Genomic DNA, 26,003 nt, shown 5'->3' with positions numbered 1-26,003 from the left:
TATTTTTGTGACATCTTTACCTATAACACTTTCCTGGTGGCTCAAATGGTGAGGTGTCTGCCTACAATGCGGAAGACCTGGGTTCAGTCTCTGGGTTGGGAAGATCTCCTGGAGAAGGAAATGGCAACCCACTCTACTATTCTTGCCTGGAAAATCCCATGGATAGAGGAGCCTGGTAGGCTATAGTCCATGGGGTCGGAAAGAGTCGGACACAACTGAGCAACTTCACTTTCTTCTCTCTCTTTCTTACTTATAAGATCATGTCATCTGCAAAAAGACATCACTTTCTTTTTGTCAGTTTGGGTGGCTTTTATGTCTTTTTTTTTTGACTAATTCTGGCTAGAACTTAAAATAGTATATTAAATAGCAGCGGTAAACTCTCACACCCTTTTCTTACTACTGTACTTAGAAGAAAAGCTGTCAGTCTTTCATCATCTAGCATAATGTTAGCTGTGGGTTTTTCTTATGTAAGTTTTATACGTTGGTGTAGTTTTCCTCAGTTCCTTGTTAGAGTTTTTATCCTGAAAAGGTGTTGAGACTGTCATATCCTTTTTCTCTGTAATTTGAGAGGATCTTGTGGGGGGTTTTCTTCTTTCTGTTAATATGCTGTATAACATTAATTGATACTCATACTTCATTTCAGGAATAAATCCCACTTGGCATGATGTATTATTCTTTTACTGTTTTGTTGATTCAATTTGCTAGTATTTTGCCGGGGTCCAGCCCCGGCAGGATCCAGGGGGTACCTCAGAATGAACGGCGTCATTGAGAGAAGACACGTGAGACCAGCCTTGATAGGGCCAAGTCTCAGGATGAACGGCGTCGGCAAGAGATAGAGAGAGAGAGACCCCAGACGGGGGTGTGCAGCAGAGTCTGGCCATGCTTTATTTTTTACCGTAGCTTTTATACCCTAAGTTAGTACATGTCTAAGGGGAAGATAGTTTAACATTACATCAGCTTGTCCTTCATGAAACCAGGGTGTTTTCTGCATACTTCTTTATGAAGGTTTTGTACATTATCTTCTGGCCTTGGGGCCTATTAACATGTTATGCAAGTCAGGTGAATGTAAATCTATTTTCTGTTTCTGTGGTGATCTTAACAGAAAAGTTACAGTCTCATAGGGCAACAGTACAGCATGTCACAACATGATAGAAGTATGACCTTGTTAACATAAAAGTCAATTCTTCTGCAGAAGCTGTCAGTTGAATTTATCTAAGAGGTTTACCCCACACAGACTCTGTGGCTTCAGTGAGTCAGCTTCTGCCTGGCACTCCTGACTGACAATTAACAACCATCTCGTTGTTACCACACCAGGGCTAAGCTCTTATTTTTCTAGATCTTTAACTATATTAACAATGGTTTCCATAACACAACCTTAGCACATTAAGAGCAAAAACACAGCAAGCAAATGTTAACCCAATAGCCACTTTTAGAATAATTTTTCTTGTGTTTTCTAATAGGGCTTCCTCACTCCCCGAAGGGCTCTATTCTATTAGGGTCTTTATATGATCAGGTTCTTTATGCTGTTTTATGATTAGGGTATTATAAGCAGTCATGCATATTAGTACTAAGGGCATAGAAGCATTTGCTAATCAAACTAAAATGTCAGCAAAGGAGTTTAAATTGAAACACTCCTTTCATTCTGGATAATCTCATAAAATACCACCACCGGGGAAACTTATTGATTAAAGTTCTAAATTGATTCTTATTTGGAAAGAGATCGGGGAAGGCCTTCTGCCTATGTCACAGAAATTAGGGAGTAGTCTATTGAAGCCAGTATCAGAAAGACAGATATCATCTTTAAGGTGAGTGCCAGGGGCAGCTTTTTGGAATCCCTGAAAACCTGATCCGCCTTGCCTGTCAGGTTTTCTCCTCATGACCTTGTCATGGGTGGGATCTCATGAGCTGGCTCCCGGCAGTATTTTGTTGAGTATTTTGCCTTAATGCTCATAAGAGACACTGATCAATAGTTTTCTGATAGTGTTTTCTTGTGGCTTTGGTATGAAGGTGATGCTGGTCTCAGAATAAGTTGGAAAGTGTTTTCTGTGGCTCTTCAATATTTTGGAATAGTTAGAGGGGAATATGCTTTATTTCTTTGAATTTTTGGTAGAATTTACCAGTGAAGTCATCTGGTCTGGGCTTTTCTGTGGGGGAAGCTTTTGATTACTAATTCAATCTTGTTACTTTTTATTGATCTGCTCAGATTTTCTGTTTCTTCATGATTCAGTATTGGTAGGTTGTGTGTTTGTAGGAATTAATCCACTTCATCTAGGTTATCCAATTTCTTGGCATAGTTATTCATAGCATTGCCTTCAAATCTTTCTTAGTTTCTGTAAAATTGATTATCCTATGCCTATGAACAAAGCTAGTGGAGGTGATGGAATTCCACTTGAGCTGTTTCAAATCCTGAAAGATGATGCTGTGAAAGTACTGCACTCAACATGCCAGCAAATTTGGAAAACTCAGCAGTGGCCACAGGACTGGAAAAGGTCAGTTTTCATCCCAATCCCAAAGAAAGGCAATGCCAAAGAATGCTCAAACTACCACACAATTGCACTCATCTCACACGCTAGTAAAGTAATGCTAAAATTCCCCAAGCCAGGCTTCAGCAATATGTGAACCGTGAACTTCCAGATGTTCAAGCTGGTTTCAGAAAGGGCAGAGGAACCAAAGATCAAATTGCCAACATCCGCTGGATCATCAAAAGAGCAAGAGAGTTCCAGGAAAACATCTATTTCTGTTTTATTGACTATGCCAAAGCCTTTGACTGTGTGGATCACAATAAACTGTGGAAAATTCTGAAAGAGATGGGAATACCAGACTGTATGCAGGTCAGGAAGCAACAGTTAGAACTGGACATGGAACAAGAGACTGGTTCCAAATAGGAAAAGGAGTACATCAAGGCTGTATATTGTCACCCTGCTTATTTAACTTATATGCAGAGTACATCATGAGAAATGCTGGGCTGGAAGAAGCACAAGCTGGAATCAAGATTGCCAGGAGGAATATCAATAACCTCAGATATGCAGGTGATACCACCCTAATGGCAGAAAGTGAAGAAGAACTAAAGAGCCTCTTGATGAAAGTGAAGGAAGAGAGTGAAAAAGTTGGCTTAAAGCTCAGCATTCAGAAAACTAAGATTATGGCATCCAGTCCCACCACTTCACGACAAATAGATGAGGAAACAATGGAAACAGTGGCAGACTTTATTTTTCTGGGCTCCAAAATCACTGCAGATGGTGATTGCAGCTGTGAAATTAAAAGACACTTACTCCTTGGAAGGAAAGTCATGACTAACGTAGACAGAATATTAAGAAGCAGAGACATTACTTTGCCAACAAAGGTCCGTCTAGTCAAGGCTATGGTTTTTCCAGTAGTCATGTATGGATGTGAGAGTTGGACAGTGAAGATAGCTGAGAGCCAAAGAATTGATGCTTTTGAACTGTGGTGTTGGAGAAGACTCTTGAGAGTCCCTTGGACTGCAAGGAGATCCAACCAGTCCATCTTAAAGGAAATCAGTCCTGTTGTTCATTGGAAGGACTGATATTGAAGCTGAAACTCCAATAATTTGGCCACCTGATGTGAAGAGCTGACTCATTTGAAAAGACCCTGATGCTGATTGGGGGCAGGAGAAGAAGGGGACGACAGAGGATGAGGTGGTTGGATGGCATCACTGACACAATGGACATGGGTTTGGGTGGACTTCAGGAGTTGGTGATGGACAAGGAGACCTGGTGTGCTGCAGTTCATGGGGTTGCGAAGAGTTGGACATGACTGAGCAACTGAACTGAATGCCTACTTTATTTTTTATTTTAGTAAATCGATTCTTTTCTTGTTTTTCTCGGCAGTGTAGCTAAAATGGGTGAATTTTAATCTCAAAGAACCGTCTTTTGGTTTCATTGATTTTTCTCTATTTTTGCCTAGCTATTTACTTATTTCCCCTCTGATTTTATTATTTCTTCCTTCTGTCAGCTTTGGGTTTAGTTTGTTACTTTTAGTTCCTAAAGTGTAAACATAAAGATTGAAGGCAAAAGAAGAGGGTGGCAAAGGGTGAGATGTTAGATAGCATCACTGACTCAATAAAATGAATTAGAGCAAACTCTGAGAGATAGTGAAGGACAGGGAAGCCTGGTGTGCTGCAGTGCATGGGGTCGAAAAGAGTCCGACATGACTTAGCGACTGAACAACAGGAAAGGTGTAAAATTAGGTTGTTGGTTTATGATGCCTTTTTTAATGTACTTAGAGCTATATATTTATTTCTCTCTCAGATCCAATTTAACTGCATCCCATAAATTTTGATATTTTGATTTTTCATTTTCATTTGTCTCAAAATACTCTCCTTCTGTTATTTTTCTTTGATCCATTTGTGTTTAGGAGTATGTTCTTTAATTTCCACATATTTGTGAAATTTCCAGGCTCCTTCTGTTATTGAGTTCTGGTTTCATTCCTTTATGTTCAGAAAGGATACTTTGTATACATTGTCTTTTAAAACATATTAAGACTTGTTTTTTTTTTTTTTACCTAACATGTGGCCTAACCTGGAGAATGCTATCTGTATGCTTGAGGAACCTTCCTGCAACCTTCTTGGGTGGTCTTGGTTCCCCTTGCTGCCTGAGTGCCAAATTAAGTGAAAGGGTTCTTCAGGTAGCCCCCCTGCCCACCCCCACCCCTGCTACAAAGTAGGACATTGCAAATAAGGTTTGCTATGCTCCCTTTGGAGGGAAGGAATCAGGAAGTGTGCTGCTGCCTCCAGACCAGGACTGCACCACACTGAGGAAAGGTCTGGGAAAGGACAAGAAATGAAATGTCCTGCTGAGAAAGAATGTGGTTTTTTTTTTCCACTGCACATTTGTGTCCTTGTTGTATACCTTTGTCCATTCTCCAATTCTAGAAGGTTATTGTAACCAATTCTTAGCTGTCATTTGACATCACCATTGAAGAACAAGGACTTCGAGTCTCCTAGTCTGCCATTTTGTTAACATCACTCCCTGGGCATGAATTTTAGGGAGAATCATCTGAAATTTATCAGAATGACCATTTATCTCCTAAATAAATGATTTTCATAAATTGTATATGTAATTACTAAAAATTTTTTGGAATACTTCTTCACCTGCAGAGCATGTGTGTGTGTTAGTCATTCAGTTGTGTCTGACTCTTTGTGACCCATAGACTGTAGCCCACCAGGCTTCTCTGCCCATGGAATTCTCCAGGCAAGAATACTGGAGTGGGTTGCCATTCCCTTCTCCAGGGGATCTTCCCGACCCAGGGATTGAACCCGGGTCTCCTGCACTGCAGGCAGATTCTTTACCATCTGAGCTACCAGGGAAATCCTTGCAGAGCCTGTGGCACATTCTTACCACTCTTCAGTGTGGCAAACTCCCCTTTTTTGAAGCCAGATTTGATTTTGAAGAAATCATTTTATTCATTTACAAGATGAATAAAATGAGCAATAATTACTGGTGCAAAATACCTTAATTTCCATAATAAAGTAATTCCACTATAGGTACAAAAATTTTTGAGTAATGAAGGAATAACTATTCAGTTTCATAACTGATAGCTCTGAAGATTATAGTTAATTGATATCTAAGCTTTGATTTGGTGAAGTCTGTTTTAAAGTCTTATTTCAAATTCATGTAATATGTATCTGCCTATGAAATTTTAAAATGTGCAGGTAGATCCTCATGAGAAATGAATACAGATATGTCGTTGTAATGGCACAAGTGACTGCAAGGTAGCCAGGATTTCTCTTACTTTTAAAAGTGGTAGATTCGTCTAGGGTTTGTCTTACCTCTGCAGTTCTGTGACACCTGTATCTGGAACATAACTATATTCTTCTACAAAAGTTTCTTTTTCTCTGGTTACATATACATAGCTTTCAACTATAACAGGTTTCAGTTCGGTTGAATGCCTCATTAACCATATTAAAATTTAAGTTCATGAAACTGCAATTACCTTTTCAATACTTTTGAGTTATGATAAATTTGCTTTCATAAAATTGTTCATGAAATATTGAAAAATAACTTAATTTTAAATGAAGGAAGAAGAGCCTGTGTGAAGAATTAGTAAGAAATACAGACAATTATTTATCAAAAATAATAGTGACTAAAAGCTGCATCGAAGCGAAAAAAAATGATTTGGATGCAGCTATGAAGATAGCAAGAGAATTAAAATCTGCGCCTTCTCTAAGGATATATTGTGACCTAAATCAGGTAATTTTATTAGTTCATAATGTGAATGATTTCTGTGGTAGCTTACTTTACCTGCTTTGGAATATGATATCTAAGACTTAACTGCAAGAATTTTCTTTTCAGATTATCCTAATTTTATTGGCATCAATTTAGAATTCTTAGGCGTTTAAATTCTAAGATAAACATTAATAACTTTGTTTGGCCTTTTATTATTATTTACCACTTAGGGAAATGGTGCAGTAAAGTCTTTATAACACACAATCTGAGAACAAGTAGGATGACATTAAGTCGAAAGTTGTTTCTAGGACACTTGAATAAAAAACTAGAACAAATAAGAGTAGCAAAATAAATAGGACTCTGTTTTTATAGACAGGTATGACTATCAACTCTTAACTTAAAATTTTATCAAAATGCTGTTTAAGTTTTTCTCCCAACCCCTGACTCTGTGTCAGGAAACAAGGCGCTTCAACCCTGTCCTGTTATCTAATCGTGTGCCTCCTGTTGGGCAAAAATAGAAACATGTTTCTTGCGAGATTGTTTACTGGGAAAGGGTTACCATCAGTCCTCTTTGCTAATTTCTGTCTTGTTCCCTTGAGGTATAGATCCTACTCTATTGTCTTGGAATCTTCAGGACCTCATTCCCCATAATCAGATGTTTGGACTGAACTGAGGTGTAAAATAGAAGCCCTTTGTTTACCTGCTTCCAAAGTCTTGAACTTTTAAACTTTTTGCACCATCTTACTTGACCAGGCCTCCATCTAGCTGTAGTTACACAGTAGTAGTCTATTACTGTGTATTATACATGAAACATTAGGGGGTGAAAAAAAGTAAAATTTGGTCTTTACCCTAGCTAGCCACATTAGGAAGATAGGGGCAGAAAAAGAGAGAAACACTTGAGGACAGCAGTGCAGATGCACAAGGAATGTGATCAGAATTTCCCCTGATCATGTAGCTGTATCCCATTTATTAATTAGTTGTTATCTTTTGTTGTTATATCTTAATACACATCTCCAAAAGATTTTAAATTTCTTTGGGGAAATTTGCATCCCTCCCTTTGCTTGCCTAAAATCGGACCCTGAGCACATTAGTGAAATACCTAAAGAGTATAGTTTTCCCTCTAAAATCTTACTCTGTTTCAACAGTATTTGTAACAAAACAAAATGCACATATGAGCAATACTTCTCTTTTGATTCTAGATTATCCGGACTTTGAAGTTAACATTTGAGAGTGAATTGTCACAAGTCAGCTCTCTAAAACTAAGGAACTCTCCCAAGTAAGTAATTGTAATTCATATAAAAGTAATCTATAATTCAGAAGAGTCTGATAATTAAGTATAAAAATGTATTAGAACCTATATTTATTAAAATAACTAGCAATTATAAATTGAAAATTTGGGTCAAAAATATTTCCCAGATTAGCAACCAAATTAAAATAAGTGTGATTTATGAATTAAAAAGTTGTTTAAATGCTCTTTCAGAGTTTTTAATGTTAGCTAATTTTTATTAGAGAAAGTAATAAACTTGTATTAGAACACTTTTTATGCTAAGTATTTAATTTTAGGTTGAATATGAATTGCAGTGAGATCATCTGTATGTTCAGCAGTATGGGAAAGATTGAATTTGAGGATTCAACAAGGTAAGTATTTATAAGAATGGCAACATGCCATTAGTGTCTGATATGGCCTAAGGGACAGAAATATTAGATCAAACAGAAAAATTGGTCGTTAGTGTAATGTTGATTCAAAAGCTGAAAAATAATGTAAGGGCAAAATGGTTTCTGTAAATTAATGCTACATAAAATATTTAAGAATTAAAAGACCTAGAAAGGATTAGTATCCAATGATTTATGTGTCATCTCTGAGGTTCATTTATTCAGCCAGCGTTGAACACTGATGTGCTAGCCTCTAAGTGTTGAAAAGTGAAAGTATTTACTCAGTCATGTCTGACTCTTTGCAACCCTATGGACTGTAGCCCTGTCAGGCTTCTCTGTCCATGGGATTTCCCAGGCAATACTGGAGTCGGTAACCATTCCCTTCTCCAGGGGATCTTCTGGACCCAAGAACTGAACCCACGTCTCCTTCATCTTCTCCATTGGCAGACAGGTTCTTTACCACTGAGACATAACACCCTCGATATTTAGATTTATGCAGAGAAGTTACAGTAAATAAAGAATGACATATGTAAACAGTAAAGTACATAATTGCTTTGATAGTAAAATGTGCAGTCTAATGGAGATGCAAAAGAAGGGAATGATCAGTTCTTTGCAGGGTACCAGGGGACTTGGAAAGAGCAGGTTTGATTTTCCCCCATTCATGAAAAATGAGTAGCAGTTGAAAGGAACAGTAGGGAGGCAGCATCTTAGCAGAAAGAAATTGATGGGCAGTGAGACAGTATACTGTATTCAGGAACCTGCGTGTAGAGTTTTGACAGAGGATACATAGAGGCTGAATCCTAAAAACTTGTATGCTCTGGTGGTATTTGAACTTTATTTCCTAGACCTGTGCTATCCAATATGGTAGCTGCTAGCCATGTGTGGTTATTTAAATTTAAACATAAAACTAAATAAAATGGAAGATTTTAGTTCTTTGGTTGCACTAGCCACATTTCAGGTGCTCAGTAGCTGTATTTGGTTAGTGACTATCATATTGGACAGTGCAGCGTAATTTCATTATCAGAGAAGGTTATGTTGGATAGCACAGCTGTAAATAATAGCCATTAAAAGATTTTCAGAATGAAAGTAAAAGTAATTAGGTTACATTTGTAAAAGGTAACTCTAGTGACCATAGAGAATTATTTGGAAGAATATGAGGCTGGAAGCTGAAGGATGGCTTAGGTTATTATATGACCTAGCATATAGTATTATATATTTATATTTATATATATATAAAATATGGCCTAGCAAATGATGAGAAACCAAATGTAGGTAGTAGCACTGGAAAGGAATACGTAATGACATGCTAAATAGGGAAAAGTGCTGAAACTTAGTAATCATTTCAGTGTGAGAAATGAGGAAAAGGGAAGCATTCCAATGATTTATAGGTGTATCTTTGGTGACTGAGGTGATGAATTGTGGTATTACTTACCAAGATTGGAAATATACAAAGAAAAGTTGGGAGGGGAAGATAGTGGGATATGCTGAGTTCCTATTGTTTACTAGGTATCTGGGGAAAAACCTCTGGAGGGAAGTTACAGGATTTGATTCTTGGTTTTGGAGTAGTCAGAATATAAATGGCTTAGAAACCCCCAAAAGAAAATAAGTTTATTCATTTGAAGGTGGTATGGCTCCTTGGGAAATCATCCCTCAAGAAGCATCACATTCATTACTTTGGGGAACTAATGAGGGCCTGGCCCACAGCATTACAAGCTCAGAAACAGACATGAGCAGATCTACTCTAAAGCAGGTAAGCTCATGTAAGCCAAGTTCACAAAACTAACACATGATCTGAATGCCAGTTTATTAATTTAAGGGGCAGATAGTATTGCCACAGGGACTATTAATAGAATACTTATGCTGGCATTCTTTTCCAGTATCCAAACAGACACAGAAAGCCAAATCATCAGAAATTGCTTTGTGGTGTTTTTGGAATAAAGGGAATAAGGTATATCAAATAGCTGTGAAGAGTGTTGGTACTAGTCATCCTGCTGTGTTCCTTGACCCCACAGGGAAGACCTTGCCAGAGGCCTCAAGTACCAGGCCTTTGGCTCGAGTCATCTTGCCCACACATGGAGCCCTGGCCCCTGTATGCCTCTATGACTTGACTTTCTGCACTTTCATGGATGATCATCCTTTCCAGTCAGTACATTCTTCTAGATGTTTTCATAACTTGAATATGGTTACTGTCAAGTATTTTTAATACCAAAAGGTATTATCTTTAAGTGTCTGTACTGATCTTGCCATGGTTTTAAGTTTAACTCAGAAGTCTTTTAAATTTCTCCCTAGATTTTCGGAAAAGTATCACTGTAGCCTGCCTCTACTGATGACAGGTGGTAATTAAAGAATGGGTTTGCATAGTGAAAACAGATATTGAAGTGGGTCAAGGACAGCACCCTAGAAAAATATTAAATTTCAAGACAGGGAAAGAGTAACCTGCAAACCAAAGGAAATGAAGAGGGAGCAAGAGAGAGCAATACTCTAGAAGTCAGAGTAGGAGAGGTTTCTGAGGCAAGAGTTGGTTGACAATGTTAAATGTCTCAGTAAGGTCAGATAAGAGTTGTATAAAAAGAAATGTTTTAGATTACAAAGTTGTGTATGTATATGTGTACTTAGGAGGTGTTTGGACCTTTAGTCAACATATATTAAGAGACAAAATAGGTCTGCTGAATTCATTTGGCTTTGTAGGTTCTTATTTCTGATTTCATTTGGCTTCTTATATGGGGATCTGTGAAGAAGCTAAAACTTTCATGGGTTAACTAGGATAGAGGCTTCTGAGACTCAATCTCATTTCTTTGATAGAATTTTGTATTTGTAGATTTGATAGATTTTATCTGTGTGGATTTGTGAAGATAGAAAAATATGGAGTGAAGTGAATAATCAGTTGCAGGTTAGTGGCTGTTGAATAATCATACCCAAAGGATTCAGACTAATCATCATTTTAACCCTCGATGTAGGTTTCTAGAAATTGTCTCAGGATTGTACCTCACAGTGCTTCATACACTTTATTTTCAAGCTAGTGAATTGAGAGAAATAATCTTAGCATAGTTTAAAATCAAACACCAGAGCCAAATCAAAGTTTAAACAATTAAAATTGAAAACCGTATCCACTGTTCTTTTAGGATCAGATAGTTGTGACATGACTGTGGCAAGTTCTTTCTTCAACTTCTCATTGATTTTCTGTTGTTGACCTTTTAAAGCTTGTGGACTTCCATGGGCAGAAGTTTCTTTTGGGATAATGAAATGTTGTAAAATGAAGTTATAGTGATGGTTATACAACTCTAGTAGAAATTACCGGATTTTATAGTACATAAATTATTTCAATGTTGCTGTTTTTAAAAATACCCATGGGACACCTGTACAACTTTAACTCTTTGTATGTGTCATAGTACTGTCATGTGGAAAGGAAATGGTTTTAAAGTAGATCTAAAAAATTATGATTTAAAGTAGCCTCTGTATTTTTAAACAGATGTGATCCTCAAGAAAGTGAAATGGAAAAGAATGGTCAAAAGAAATACAATTGTAAAAAGGAATTTTCTTATGGTGGTACATACCTATCACTAGAAAAGAAAAAGGTTGATATTTCTGTCCTAAGTAATGAAGCCCCACTGACTTCTTCACAATGGGAAACCAAAGACATGCGTTTGGAAGCTGACTTGCAGCCACAGAGAGAGGTTGTTGCAGCAACACTTCCTAAAACCATTGCTGCTCTACCTCAGGTGGGATCTAGCCCTGATGTGATCATTGAAGAAATTATTGAAGAAAACCTGGAAAGTGAGTAAAAATACAAAAACAGGGAAACAGTAAGTCATGTCTGGAATTTGAAACAAAATTAATACCTGTTTGTCCCTGACCTTAACAAACATATGTTTATTATCTTACATCTCATTATGAGTAAAGATGATCGCATGCCACTCCTTTCACATTTTCCAAAGTTAGGATAGTTTTTATTTTTAATGCAATAATATAGCTAAACTCTAATATTTGATTTAGGTAGTGTATTTGACTTTTTAGCATTCCACATACAAACCTCTATAAAAGATGAAAATACTGTTAAGTAAATGGTGTTAGTAGAAGCAGTCTGATGACTTTTTCCTTAAATTTAAGAACAGAATATCCTAAATTTTTGTCCTGAAATGCAATCCTTTATAAAAATGAATTATCATGAATATTGGTCTTTCCTAGTGGCTCCGACGGTAAAGCGGGAGACCTGGGTAATATATAGAAGCATCTATTTGGTAACGTTTAAATGTATCATGATTGTTTGATTAGATTTCTAGTGTTGGTTTTCTCCCCATCAATGTCAGTGAGATACTGCTGGGTGTAGTTACACTGTCAGTCGGCTTTAGGACCACTTTCAAGATCAGCTTTGGTTTTCTCCTCCCACCCCCTCTGTCCCCACTCCCAATCTGTTCCATTGGTTGACTTCCCAGAATGATACAAAAAAAAGACAAGCTGTTTTTTCCGCTATATTATTATTATCATTGGTTATCTCAGTAATCCTGATACATAAGGGTCTAAACCAATCCAGTATTTTGCCAAATTCAAGTACAGCTGCTTATACAGTGTGTTAAGTATGCCATTATCAACATAATAAAACTAACACAGTTGCCTTTATTTCCTATTTTGATGAAGCATGCTTCACAGATTATTTTGTTGAGACAACTAGATATCTAAAAAAGCCTCTTCAGAAAAAGTCATCTGTTTCTTTTGGATCAAAAACAGGTACTTTAACAACTCTGAACTTGATGTAGCAGAGTTTGATGTATATAAAAAATATTATGTTATATATAAATTTATATAAAGTATAAAGTTATATAAGTAACTTACAGAGAGTGAAACAGTGAGTAAAATGAATTTTATTAATAACTAAAACTTTTCTTTTTTTTTTTTTTTTTTTTGCTGTGCTGCATGGCTTGTGAGATCTTAGCTTCTCCACCAGGAATTGAACCCAGGCCTATGGCAGTGAGAGCTCTTAAGTCCTAACCACTTGGACTGCCAAAGAAATTCCCAGAACTTCTTTTTTAATGTTAAAAATCCTGGCTGTTATTGGCAAAAACATTTCTGAAATTTATAACACTTCCTTCAGCTGTCTCCCCCGTAACACATACATATTGCTTTACCTCATCCTCAGTATGGGTGTTATTCTTCATGATCTGTAGTGGATAGGTAAAATGACCTATTTGTTCAGTTTTTTATCTTGTATCTATACTTCAGTTCCTCCTAATAACTTTTACTAGATTTATTAGAACATCTGCATTGTTTAAAAATTAAATCTATTAAATACCCTCTGACCCTTTTCCCCTAATCTACTCCCATTCCATTTAGTCTATTCCTCCTTTCTAGAGTTTCTTTATGCCTGTTTGAACAAATACACATGTATTATTTTTCTGACTCTTAGTTTTTATTTTTGCACATAAAACATAGCTTGCCATACACACTGCTGTGTTCTTTCCCTTCCTTTCTCTTTTTTCTTTCTTTTTTCTTTTTCTGTTTTTGGCCATGCCATGCAACATGTGGGATCTTAGTTCCCTGACAAGGGATAAAACCTGTGCCCCTGGCAATGGAAGCGTGGAGTCTTAACCACTGGACTGCCAGGAAAGTCCCTTAATTCCTTCCTTAACATCATACTCTGGAGATTTTTTCATATCAGTAAAAACACTTGGCTTTATTACTACTATAGGAAAAAAGTTTCTACTTGTCTTTTTTATTCTACTCCATCCTTACTTCCACCAAAATATACACATCTCCCTCTAAATGCTGCTCACTATGTTGGTTTTCCCAGACACTTTTTCATACCTCTCTAGCCTGGTAAGATCTAGGAGTCAAAGCAGCCATGAGCTAATTATTGGTTCCTTCAGTTTAGTGTAGTTTATACAGGATTTTTGTAGCAATACTAGAAACATCATTGTCATTGGGGTTCTGAGCTCTAATTATGTTTATGAATAAATTCTGAAGTTTTTTGTAATGCAGTATAGTTATAGCATGTACTCTGACTCTGGTACCTAACTAACTCAGGTACATATGTGAACTTCAATTCCACTTATTTAACATATTTTGCAAATGTTCACAGTTCAGGTTGCTAAAGAAATCATTGTGAAAGTGGAATTTATTTATGTTTGGTTACTATTTGGGATTTGGGTTACTCTTTTATGAGGCCTAAGTATTCTAGAGTTTGCAGTGCTACAGGACACATTCTTTTAGAAGATACTGCATTCAAATTTTGTGAATTCTTTCCTAACTTTTGGTTTATTAATGTGATTTGAAAATTCTCATCCAGGTTCTCCAGAGCTAGTTTTTGTAAGCCATGTAATACATCCTTGCCACTTCTATATTCGGAAGTATTCACAAATAAAAGATGCAACAGTATTGGAAAGGAAGGTGAATCAGTTTTGCAGTAAGAATTTACACCTTGATCCTTCAGATGTTTTGGAGCTAGGTAATGAAATATTATTCCAAGTTAAAATATAAAGCTTAGTTAAATACTTGGCAACTCATGTAGACTTTTTATAATACAGATTGAGCAGGTATAAAGCTTTGGGAATTATTTAACATAAGCTAAATTTTATTTAGGTAAATTAGTTAAATATTAAACTTTTTTGCTCAGAGGTATCATGGTAGTAATATTATTATGGTATACAGTATACATAATTCAAATGTTTTTTTTTTTTCTTTTCTTTTTTTCAATTCAAATGTTTTTAATACATATCATTTGCCAAGTTTAATTGGAGTCATAGTAATTTGGAACTTACTGTCTTTTTTTCATATTCTTTTCCATTATGGTTTATCACCAAATATTAAATATAATTGCCTGTGTTCCCACTAGGACCTTGTTGTTTATCCATTCTGTACGTGATAGTTTGTATCTGCTAACCTCAAACTCCTACTTCATCCCTCTCCCAGCCGCCCTCTTCCTTGGTAGTCACAAATCTGTTTTCTAGGTCTGTGAATCTGTTTCTGTTTCACTAAAATTCATTTATATCATATTTTAGATTCCACATATAAGTTATATATCTCATGAGGTATTTATCTTTGTCTGACTTACTTCACTTTGATGATAATCTAATCTGACCATGTTGCTGCAAAAAGCATTATTTTGATCTTTTTATGGCTGAGCAGTGTTCCATTGTATATATGTACCACATCTTTATCCATTCATCTGTTGATGGACATAAAATTGACTGTTGAGTGAAATATACACAAAAACTCCATTATGGAGTATGGTGAGATTTTTAAAATTATAAAATCCATAATGGGTTAAATAATTTGTCCCCTTGTCTCTAGAGAAAAGTATTTCCCTAAGTGTTCCTTGTAGCATGCATATCATCCCTTGCTATTCACATATGGATGTTGAAGATGTCATTGAACATCTGAATGAGATGGATGCAGGGCAGTGCATCTATTTCCTAGTGCCACACAGAGGGTAGCTGGTAAATTTAATCAATGCATCTTAATTCTGTGTGTAATTTGCCATAAATTAGGCTTTCATTGGTAGCTCAGCTGGTAAAGAATCTGCCTGTAATGCAGGAGACCAGGTTTGATTCCTAGGTCAGGAAGATCCCTTGGAGAAGGGATACGCTACCCACTCCAGTATTCATGGGGCTTGCCTGGTGGCTCAGATGGTAAGGAATCCGCCTGCAGTGCAGGAGACCTGGGTTTGATTCCTGGGTTGGGAAGATCCCCTGGAGGAGGGCATGACAGCCTTATCCAATATTCTTGCCTGGAGAATCCCCATGGGCAGAGGAGCCTGGTGGGCTACAGTCCATGGGGTCACAAAGAGTCGGACACGACTGAGTGACTAAATACATACAGTACAGACTTTCATTACAAATATCTTCTTTATAACACTGTTGACTAAATATGATTATACTCTGTAATGAAGCTGTGATTTAATTTATTAGTAGAGTGTTTTCTCATTCTATTAATATCATTCAATGCCTGTATATAACTGATATCAAAAAGTACTATATTATCTGTTCAGCTTTATATTTGTTGCTGTTGTTGTTTAGTCGCTAAGTCGTGCCTGACTCTTTGAGGCCTGATGGACTATAGCCTCAAGGCTCCTCTGTCCAGGCAAGAATACTGCAATGAGTTGCCATTTTCTTCTCTTAGGGGATCTTCCCGACCGAGGGGTCAAACCTGCCTCTCTTGCATTGGCATGTGGATTCTTTACCACTGAGCCATCAGGGAAGCCCCAACTTTATATTAGTAGTTCTTTAAAAGTGTTGCTAACTCTGGGCTGATCTTCGTAGCTTATCAGAATATCAGAAGATTAGAATCATCATATACTTCTCATAAAATGAATAATAATTTTTAAAGTTAAAAAACAGTGTTTAAATTATGAATGTCTAAGGAGGGAAGTGTAGCAGTAAATTTAAATATAGTTAAAATTTTAATGACTGCAAATAACTCTCTAATATATATATAAAAGAGCTCAGTTTAGTTTCAGAAAATATTCTAAGAAAGTCAAAATATCATTCTTTAAGTTGTCAAGGATAATTAATTATTTCAAGGTAGATACACATAATTCACATACTCATTTATCTTTTGAGAAATTAGTGTTAAGGGAAGAAATGTAATACAGTGTTCTAGCTGAGTATCCTCTTGTTCCCTTTTTCTACCTGAGCTTTTCATTATAAAGAACAACAAATGGCTTCAATAGGCTTTTATCTCACCCATTTCAACAAAGAATAGTTTAATAGAATATAGTTTAAATCTAAGAATATTGGTTTTATGATGTATCAACATAAGAGGAGGGTTGATGACAGTCTCAAGGCCAAGTACAGGTTTTGGTAGAACTTGAAAGGTTACCCTGTGTGCCCCTGAGCTACCTGTTCTTATTAGCATGTGGAGAGGGGATTTTGCAGCCTCTCTCTATGTGGTAAGTGAACAAATCTTACCAAATTCATCTCTGATGTTAGCTCAGTTGTTAAGAGGATGGGCTCCAATACTGCCTGGGTTCTCTTCCTCCCTCTTCTAAGTAGCCATGTGGCTTGGGCTGGATTTGCAGCCTCTCTTTGCCTGGTTTCCTTACCTATGGGCTGGAAGCAGCATAACTGTGAGGTTGTTGTGGGGAAAAGGCAAATTCAGACAAAAACTACTGAGAACATTGCTGAGCAGATAGTAAAAGTAAAAATTCGAGCTTCATTCTAACTTGATTTTTTTTTTCTGGTTATTAATTTGTAATTCATCTGATCCCTCCGTAAGGTCTTCTTCTGCTGTTAGGTCCTTGGTTCACTTTCCCCTTTTCTGAACTCCACTGTGTATTAATTTCTTAATTTTTGCCTTTCACGCTCTGTCTTTCTTGGTTTCCTTACTTTTACTTCCCTTTTACCAAGAGAAGGTCATTGCATCTTCCTTTATGCTACCTAAGTATTTTATAGATTTCAGTATGTCTGTATCTGTACATGTGTGTGTGTGTACATGTACAAGGATGATCTTTACTGTTATAAGTACAGTGATTGATAGTCACTTACTTTGCATGTCTCCTCTCCTTTGTTTTTTTTAAAGAAACAATTAGATTTCTTTTTGTTTTTTTTTTCTTCTGTCTTTTTTACAAACCCTTGTGTTGAGGGCTGACTTTCAGTAGATTGCAGCAAGGGAGCTGATATGCTACGTCGGAAACCCTGACCCAGAAGCAGGTCGTCTACAAATGGTTTAGTACTAGGTTCCCCACAAATGTGCCATGCATGATGGTCGAGGGGGTGACCACCTTTCCAGCCAGGCCCCATGTCCCAGGACGAAGGGCTCTCCACACTGGAACCCAGTCCCGACGTGCAGTGGGGTGCACCACACTTGGATCTGAGGGATGTGGTCTCCTCTCCTTTCTTGAGCAGGACAGTCTTACTCATCTTTATCATAAAACACAGGTCCTCAATAAAGAACTGCTGGCTTGATACTCTGTGTTTTTGCCTTCCTGTCTAGGTCACAAGTTTCTGTATATACTACCTTTAATCCCTCTCATAGCACTGACTCAGTACTATATCACCAGTTAATAAGTTAGTTAAGACTTTTTTGTGATAAAATCTAATGTACTTGTTTGTAAATTAGAGGTAATTAGATATTTTCTTTGTAAACATTGATAATCATTTGTCTCCATTATGTAGGTGCAAGAATATTTATCAACAGTATTGAAAATGGAATGTGGTGTCGAGGAACTATTACTGAATTAATTCCAATGGGAAGTGAAAGTATTAGGAAACTTTGTAGTCCAACCAAATTCTCAGTCCATGAAGTTGCACTAATACAAATTTTCATGGTAGATTTTGGAAATTCTGAAGTGCTGATTGTTGCAGGGTATGTTACTTTATAAGTATTATATATTCCTTGCCTACTTAGAAACACTTGTGCTGGGGAAGTACTAAAGAATAAAGAAAAATAGGAAGAGGTAGAAATAAGTTATCCTTCTTCACTTCCAAGACATGTACTTTTTATTTTGCTCTGAAATTTGTCTTATTCATTACTAAATTAGCAAAGTATTATACTTTATCAGTGCTACTAGATGGGGAGCTTAGAAAAATAACTTTTTGATGTTTCAAACTTAAATAGTCTTCTACATTGCTTTAAAGCAGAGAATGAAGCACATAAATTTTCTTTCTTTTAAATAAATTGTTAGTTGCCAGATGATTGAGTAAAATTTTTAATCATATTTCTTTAATTTCATTATTGCATATTAAAGTGGCATAGTGTCTAGCTCATTCTAGGTGTTCAGAAATGTTTCCATTAGTCTTCTAGCAAAATAAAGCAAATTGAAAATGTTCTTGTAGTAAGAACTAGTATTAACTCTTGCATGGACATTTTATTAAATGGTCATAGCTTTATAAACAAATATATTGCTGTTTGGGTGTGTCATTATGCCTTTTAAGTTTAAACTCACTAGGTATATGAAAGATAATCCAGATAAAGTCTGTTGAGATGTATTCTGTAGATAGAAATAGTGTCTGTGGTTTTAAAAGATTGATTGAATCTATATAATGAGATAGTATGAATCAGAATATAACTTTTTAGAAGATTTAACTTAAAAAGAGAATGTGTAGAAATGCATACCTTTTGTGGGCTAAGGCAAGCTTGGGCTTGAAGCATTATTTTCATTAACTGTTGCTTGAATTCTTCCCAGGGTTGGTGACACTCATGTGAGATCAGAGCACATTGCTAAGCAGCATGTTGTACTAAATGACTTATGTCTGGTTCTGAGAAAGTCTGAGCCATATATTGAAGAACTGCTGAAAGATATCCAGCCACTAGCACATCCATGCTCATTGAAAGACATTGTTCCACAGAATTCAGTAAGTGAGACTTAAATTATTTCTTGTTTGGGGGCCAAATATTGCAATTTTTTTTTTATTAGTTGGAGGCTAATTACTTCACAACATTTCAGTGGGTTTTGTCATACATTGATATGAATCAGCCATAGATTTACACGTATTCCCCATCCCGATCCCCCCTCCCACCTCCCTCTCCACCCCATCCCTCTGGGCCTTCCCAGTGCACCAGGCCGGAGCACTTGTCTCATGCATCCCACCTGGGCTGGTGATCTGTTTCACCATAGATAATATACATGCTGTTCTTTCAAAACATCCCACCCTCACCTTCTCCCACAGAGTTCAAAAGTCTGTTCTGTATTTCTGTGTCTCTTTTTCTGTTTTGCATATAGGGTTATCGTTACCATCTTTCTAGATTCCATATATATGTGTTAGTATGCTGTAATGTTCTTTATCTTTCTGGCTTACTTCACTCTGTATAAGGGGCTCCAGTTTCATCCATCTCATTAGGACTGATTCAAATGAATTCTTTTTAATGGCTGAGTAATATTCCATGGTGTATATGTACCACAGCTTCCTTATCCATTCATCTGCTGATGGGCATCTAGGTTGCTTCCATGTCCTGGCTATTATAAACAGTGCTGTGATGAACATTGGGGTGCGCGTGTCTCTTTCAGATCTGGTTTCCTCAGTGTGTATGCCCAGAAGTGGGATTGCTGGGTCATATGGCAGTTCTATTTCCAGTTTTTTAAGAAATCTCCACACTGTTTTCCATAGCGGCTGTACTTGTTTGCATTCCCACTAAATACTGCAATTTTAACTACGCTTTGGGGTTCAGATTATTGAATGTAGGTTCATGGCACCAGTTCACTTGTTAAATACCTTTTGCATAATAAACTATTGGTGCAAGTGAAAAAGGAATTGAACTTCCATTTCTACAATCAAAATTGATCTTAATGGGAAATTATACTGAATATGTATATATGAACTTAATGATGGGTGAATATCTGAGTAAACCACTAAATTTTAGAGTCAAGTAAATATGGAGAGAGAAAAAAATTTGACGTGGTATGGTATATGTTTCTATACATCTCTTCTCTATTTGCATGACCCTTTGCTCACTACTTATTAACTATATTGCATTCTGCTTTTGTATTATTTATGAGTATTTGTTCCCCAGAAAGATCTTAAACTCCTAGAAGACAGAAATTGTGTGTAAGAATACTTGTTAAACAGTTGTATTATTAGAAAGTCCCAAAGCAGGAATCTATGCCTTTGTTCATCTTTGTATTCCAGCACTTAGCAAACCACCTAGCACACAGTAGGCATTCAGTAAATATTTGAAAGAATGAACAAATGAATAAAGAAATAAAAGGAAACATATGAAAATATTAGCATTGATGTTTTTCTCAAAATTGTTTTGGCTTTAATTTTATCCTATAATGGATAAAACTTTTTTTTTGCACTTATCTATTCTGAGTAGGTTTCACTTTTTTATGTTCATAAAATCTTTAGAAAATTTTTTGTTTTTAAGGAATATATGGTTTTGACCCCTGAAATGTATGAGTACTTAAAGATTCAAAGGTCAGTGAAAACAATTTTTTGGTTGTTTTTTTCAATGAGTGAGTATTTTTCCTTATTATTTAAGTAGCATGTGCCTCGTATATTGCTAGTAATGGAAACTAAGCATATGATGATGATTATAAATATCTAATGTATTACATGGCTTCCATTATACTTTTAGAATTACTTTTGGATCTCATCATTTAAGGGAAAAATTTGTATGTCAATACTTCTTTTATCTTTAAATTTTTATTTATTATTTTCATATTAATATTCACAAGTAAAACTAAGTCCTGAAGTGCAACAGCTTATGGTCACCTTGAGACCACGTTTATAAAATCCAAGTATGATCTGTACATTGTACATACATAAAGACTGTCCTCCTTGGGTTTGTGGGCCCAGTTGCTTGTAAATATCTATGGTTGTTTCAGTGCCTTTGCTCAGATTTACTGTTAGAAAGCTAAATCTACAATATTGTACCATTTAGAGCTAATTAGAATTACTGAACACATTGAAATTTTACTTTTTCCATAGAGTGAAGGCTGGGGAGAAGAAGCTAAAATAGAGTTTTTGAAAATGGTAAATAAGAAGGCTGTTTTAATGAAAGTTTTTAAAGAGGAAGATGGTGTGCTTATTGTAGATCTGCAGAAACCACCAACAAATAAAATAAGCAGTGATATGCCTGTGTCTCTTAGAGATGCATTAGTTTTTATGGAACTAGCAAGGTAGGTAACTTATTAAAACATAAATATCTTCAAGGTTATAGCTAGATAGGAATAACAGATTTTACCTTTAAAAAACATGCGGTCTAAAGTGAACTATAACATACTTTTAAGAGGGAGCACCCAATCCTAAGCACTAGACTATCAGGGAGCACACTATAAGATATTCTGAGAATTTAAAGGTATCTCTGTCAGAATTTTCTAAGTACAGTTGTGTGAAAATTGGATTCAGATCATTTGATTTAAGGAAATAGGCACATTAAGGTAGCTCAAAATAGAAGTTACTTGTAAGATAGTGAACTTTTTTTTAGACTCTAGTTAACCTTATAAGTAGCTCCATTAGGATTTCAAGAATTAGTGTTTAACAGTTCCCTATTTAAATTTTCTAAGCTTTGGAGTAAGATCATGGTCACTACTGTATATTAATATATGAATCTAGAGCAGATACTTAGACTTTTTTTTTCTCTTCTCTGATGAACAAAGAGATAAAAAGTAACCACAGAGATAATGGAAGATACTTTCTGTCCTGAGCAATAACAGGAGTCTGGAAGTCACCCAAGTAGATTGCATTCTGTAAAACTTAAGTAGGGTATTGTAGCTGGAAGGGGCCACAGAAACCCCTCAGCTGGCCTTCCTTGAGTGCTGCCATAGACCATGAGTATCAAGTCAACCAAAAGAGTAGAAACTTTTGAGTACAAAATATAGGCCCAACTGAAAAATGCTCCAACAAACTTAAAGGTTAATTATTGAGTTTTGAGACTTGACCTCTTATTTATCCTCATTTGATAATTAAAGATAATGCCAAGAAATACTATAAATTAGAGAAAGATTGGGGAAATATTCTTGGTAGATAAATCAGTATATGTGCAGGTCTTTTCTTCATATCAATTCACTGAGAGAAGAGAGACCTTAGGAAAATGGCTCTTGCTTATGCTTTTAATTATTATGCTTTTAATTAGGTTTAGATCTCAAACACCAAGACGTCGTTCTGAAAAAAATACGACCTTACACTATCCTCTACCTATTTTGCCTAAAGAAATGACAGATGTTTCAGTTATGGTTTGTCATATAAATAGTCCTTCTGATTTCTATCTTCAGTTGGTAAGTATATAATGGTCTTTTGAGACAAAGTATTTTTTCAACTATTAAGTAAAATGTGTAATGTAAATGAGTGCCCAGTATGCATTCTAGAGCAAACAAACTGCTGTCAGCCTTCCATAAATTTTAAGTTACTTCGTAGCTGCAACTTTAAACAAGAAACTCATGTGATTCATAGTAAATTGAAGGAAATCTTCATCCTGCAAGTTACTGAAAATATGAAGGGGAAGGAAAATGAAGGATCCCTAATGTGTAAATATTTCTTGCTACCTTCTGAAATCTAGAAACCAGGAGAGCATATAGAACTGGCAGATCAAAATAAAATAACACCCATATCTGATAATGTATGAAGATTTATTTATTGCTAGGTAATATTCTGAATTTGAACACTAAAATAGATTCCAGTTAAAGGCATTCCATTGTCTATTTGGATATATGACTGATGGGTTTGTTTTAGATAGCTACCAGCATTAAGGTTCATCATTATTGATCTCTTTGTGTACATGTTCTGTATGAATTAATGCATTCTGAGGGCCATAATGCTTTGTGTGAATTAACTCATTAGTCTTTACATCAGTCTTATAAGGAAGATACTATTACCTTCATTTAGAAGTGGGAACTCTAACCAAAGGGCTGAAGCAACTTGCAGAGGTCACGTGGCTACAAAAGAGTAGAGCCAGGACTGAGCTGGACTTACTCAAAGCCTGTCACCTGATCGTAGGCATGTGTATATATTTCTTTTTTTTTCCCATTTATTTTTATTAGTTGGAAGCTAATTACTTTACAATATTGTAGCAGTTTTTGCCATACATTGCCATGAATCAGCCATGGATTTACATGTGTTCCCCTTCCCCATCCCCCCCCTCCCGCCTCCCTCTCCATCCCATCCCTCTGGGTCTTCCCAGTGCACCAGCCCTGAGCACTTGTCTCGGCATGTGTATATATTTCTGGGCTCTCTGTTCTGTTCCATTGATCCATATGTCTGATTTTTTACCAATACCATACAACCTTGATTACTGTTCAGTTAAGTTCAGTCACTCAGTTGTATCTGACTCTTTGTGACCCCATGGCCTGCAGCATGCCAAGCCTCCCTGTCCATCACCAACTCTCAGAGTTTACCCAAACTCATGTCCATTGAGTCAGTGATGCCATCCAACCATCTCATTCTCTGTCATCCCGTCCTCCTCTTGCCTTCAATCTTTCCCAGCATCAGGGTCTTTTCCAATGAGTCAGCTCTTTGCATCAGGTGGCCAAAGTATTGGAGTTTCAGCTTCAGCATCAGTCCTTCCATTAATTACTGGAGCTTTGTAGTATTGTTTGAAATCTGGATGAGTTATGCCTCTTTCTTTTTTTTCCTCAGGATTACTTTTGCAGTTCTGGGTATTTTAAGGTTCCATGGAAAATTTTGGATTATTGTTCTAGTTCTATGAAAACTGTCATGAGTAATTTGATTGTGATTGCATTCAATCTATAGATTGTTTTGGGTAGTGTTGCCTTTTAAACAATATTCTTCTAGTCCAAGAGCGTGGTATTATCTTTCCATTTCTTTGAATCCTCTTTAATTTCCTTTATTAATATTTTATAGTTCTCAGCATATTAAGTCTTTCTCTTCCTTGGTCAAGTTTCTTGATAGCTGAATTTTTTTGGTGCAACTTTAAAAGGTATTGTGTTTTTACATTCCCTTTCTGATATTTCATTGTTAGTATAAAGAAATGAAACTGATTTCTGAATGTTAATCTTGTGTCCTACTGTTTTGCTGAGTTCATTTATTTTTGAACAGTTTGTGTGTGTGGTGTCCTTAGGGTCTTCAATAGGATCATGTTATTTGCATATAGTGACAATTTTAACTTCTCCCTTCCAAGTTGGGTACCTTTTGTTTCTCATCTGATTGCTGAGTGGCACACTTTAATTTACTGTGGCTTTGTAGCAAGTTTTGAAATGAGAATGTGTGAGCTGTCCAACTTTGTTCTTTTTCAAAGTTGTTTTTGAACTTTGGGGTCCCTTGAGATCTCACGTGACTTTTAGGATGAGTTTTTCTCTTTTTAAAAATTGTACTTATTTTTTTATGACTGTACTGGACCTTCACTGCTGTGTGTGAGCTTTTCTCTAGTTGCAGCAAGTGGGGGCTACTCTCTATTTTCGGTGTGAGGGCTTCTTGTGTTGTGGCGGCTTCTCTTGTTGTAGATCATAGGCTCTAGGGTATGTGAACTTCAATAGTCACAGCACACGGGCTCAGTAGTTGTGGCACACAGGCTTAGTTTTTCCACAGCATGTGAAATCTTCCCAAAATCAGGGATCAAATCCATGTCCCCTGCATTAGCAGATGGATTCATAAACTCTGGACCACCAGGGAAGTCTCTAGGATGAGTGTTTCTATTGTACATGAAACATCATTGGGATTCTGATAGGGATAGCTTTGAATTATAAATTGCTTTGGGTACTGACATCCTTTTTTAAAAAGATTTTATTTATTTATGACTATTTAGATCTTCATTGCTGCAAGGCTTTCTCTAGGTTGCAGCAAGTGTGAGCTACTCTTTGTTGCTATGTGTGGGCTTCTCATTGTGGTGACTTTTCTTGTTGCAGAGCATAGAGCCTAGGTGCGTGGGCCTCCATAGTTGCTGCTCACAGGCTCTAGAGTGCTGGCTCTAGAGTTGTGGCACATGGACTTGACTGTTCATGGCATGCGGGATCCTCCAAGTCCAGGATCGAATCCATGTCCCCTGCATTGGAAGGCAGATTCTTAACCACTAGACAGCCAGGGAAGCCCTGGGTATTGACATCTTAACAGTATTAAATCTTCCAGTTCATGAACATGGAAGGTTTTTCCATTTATTTTGTAGCAATGCTGTGTACTTACAACAAGTATACAAGTCTGTATCCTCAGTTATATTTATTCCGGAGTATATTCTTTTTATTCTACTGTAGAATGAGTTGTTTTCTTAATTTCCGTTTGGACTGTTCATTGTTAGTGTGTAGAAATGCATGTGATTTTTTGTAATCATTTTGTAGTCTACATCTTTGTATGCTTAATCGTATCCAACTCTTTGTGGCCCCATGGGTTGTAGCCCGCCAGACTCCCCTGTCCATGGAATTCTCCAGGCAAGAATACTGGAGTGGGTTGCCATGCCCTCCTCCAGGGAATAATCCCAACTCAGGGATCGAACCTGCGTCTCTTGTCTCCTGCATTGGTAGGCAGATTCTTTACCACTAGCTCCACCTGAGAAGCCCATTTATTAGACCTGCTAGTATTTTTGTGGCATCTTTAGGGTTTTTTACCTATAAAATCACGTCATCTTCAAAAAGAGATCATTTTCCTATTTCTTGTCAATTTGGTTGGCTTATATATAAATATATTTGCCTAATTACTTTAAATGCCTTATATACATATATATTTGCCTAATTACTCTGGCTCAAATTTACAAAACTATATTAAATAGCAATGGCAAAAGCATGCATGCTTTCTTATTATCATTCTTAGAAGAAAAGCTGTCAGTCCTTCATGTACAAAATTTGCTCTT

The 26,003-nt window shown here is 36.5% G+C and overlaps 1 protein-coding gene across 1 annotated transcript in view; it reads left to right on the top strand.

Moving 5' to 3' along the window:
* The window catches only part of RNF17 (ring finger protein 17), a 116,956-nt gene that overhangs the window by 25,640 nt on the left and 65,313 nt on the right, over window positions 1-26,003 (top strand). The window contains exons 7-16 of the mRNA XM_061133328.1: window positions 6,038-6,209; window positions 7,385-7,461; window positions 7,749-7,823; window positions 11,308-11,612; window positions 12,474-12,563; window positions 14,119-14,277; window positions 17,945-18,134; window positions 18,955-19,123; window positions 21,197-21,387; window positions 22,344-22,485. Coding sequence (XP_060989311.1) covers window positions 6,038-6,209; window positions 7,385-7,461; window positions 7,749-7,823; window positions 11,308-11,612; window positions 12,474-12,563; window positions 14,119-14,277; window positions 17,945-18,134; window positions 18,955-19,123; window positions 21,197-21,387; window positions 22,344-22,485 — 1,570 coding nt within the window. The remainder of the gene's footprint in view (window positions 1-6,037; window positions 6,210-7,384; window positions 7,462-7,748; window positions 7,824-11,307; window positions 11,613-12,473; window positions 12,564-14,118; window positions 14,278-17,944; window positions 18,135-18,954; window positions 19,124-21,196; window positions 21,388-22,343; window positions 22,486-26,003) is intronic.

The sequence above is a fragment of the Dama dama genome, chromosome 30 (genome assembly GCF_033118175.1).
Source record: "Dama dama isolate Ldn47 chromosome 30, ASM3311817v1, whole genome shotgun sequence".
Classification (NCBI taxonomy): domain Eukaryota; kingdom Metazoa; phylum Chordata; class Mammalia; order Artiodactyla; family Cervidae; genus Dama; species Dama dama.
Note: the sequence above shows the minus strand (reverse complement) of the source record. Positions and strands in the feature narration are given on the sequence as shown.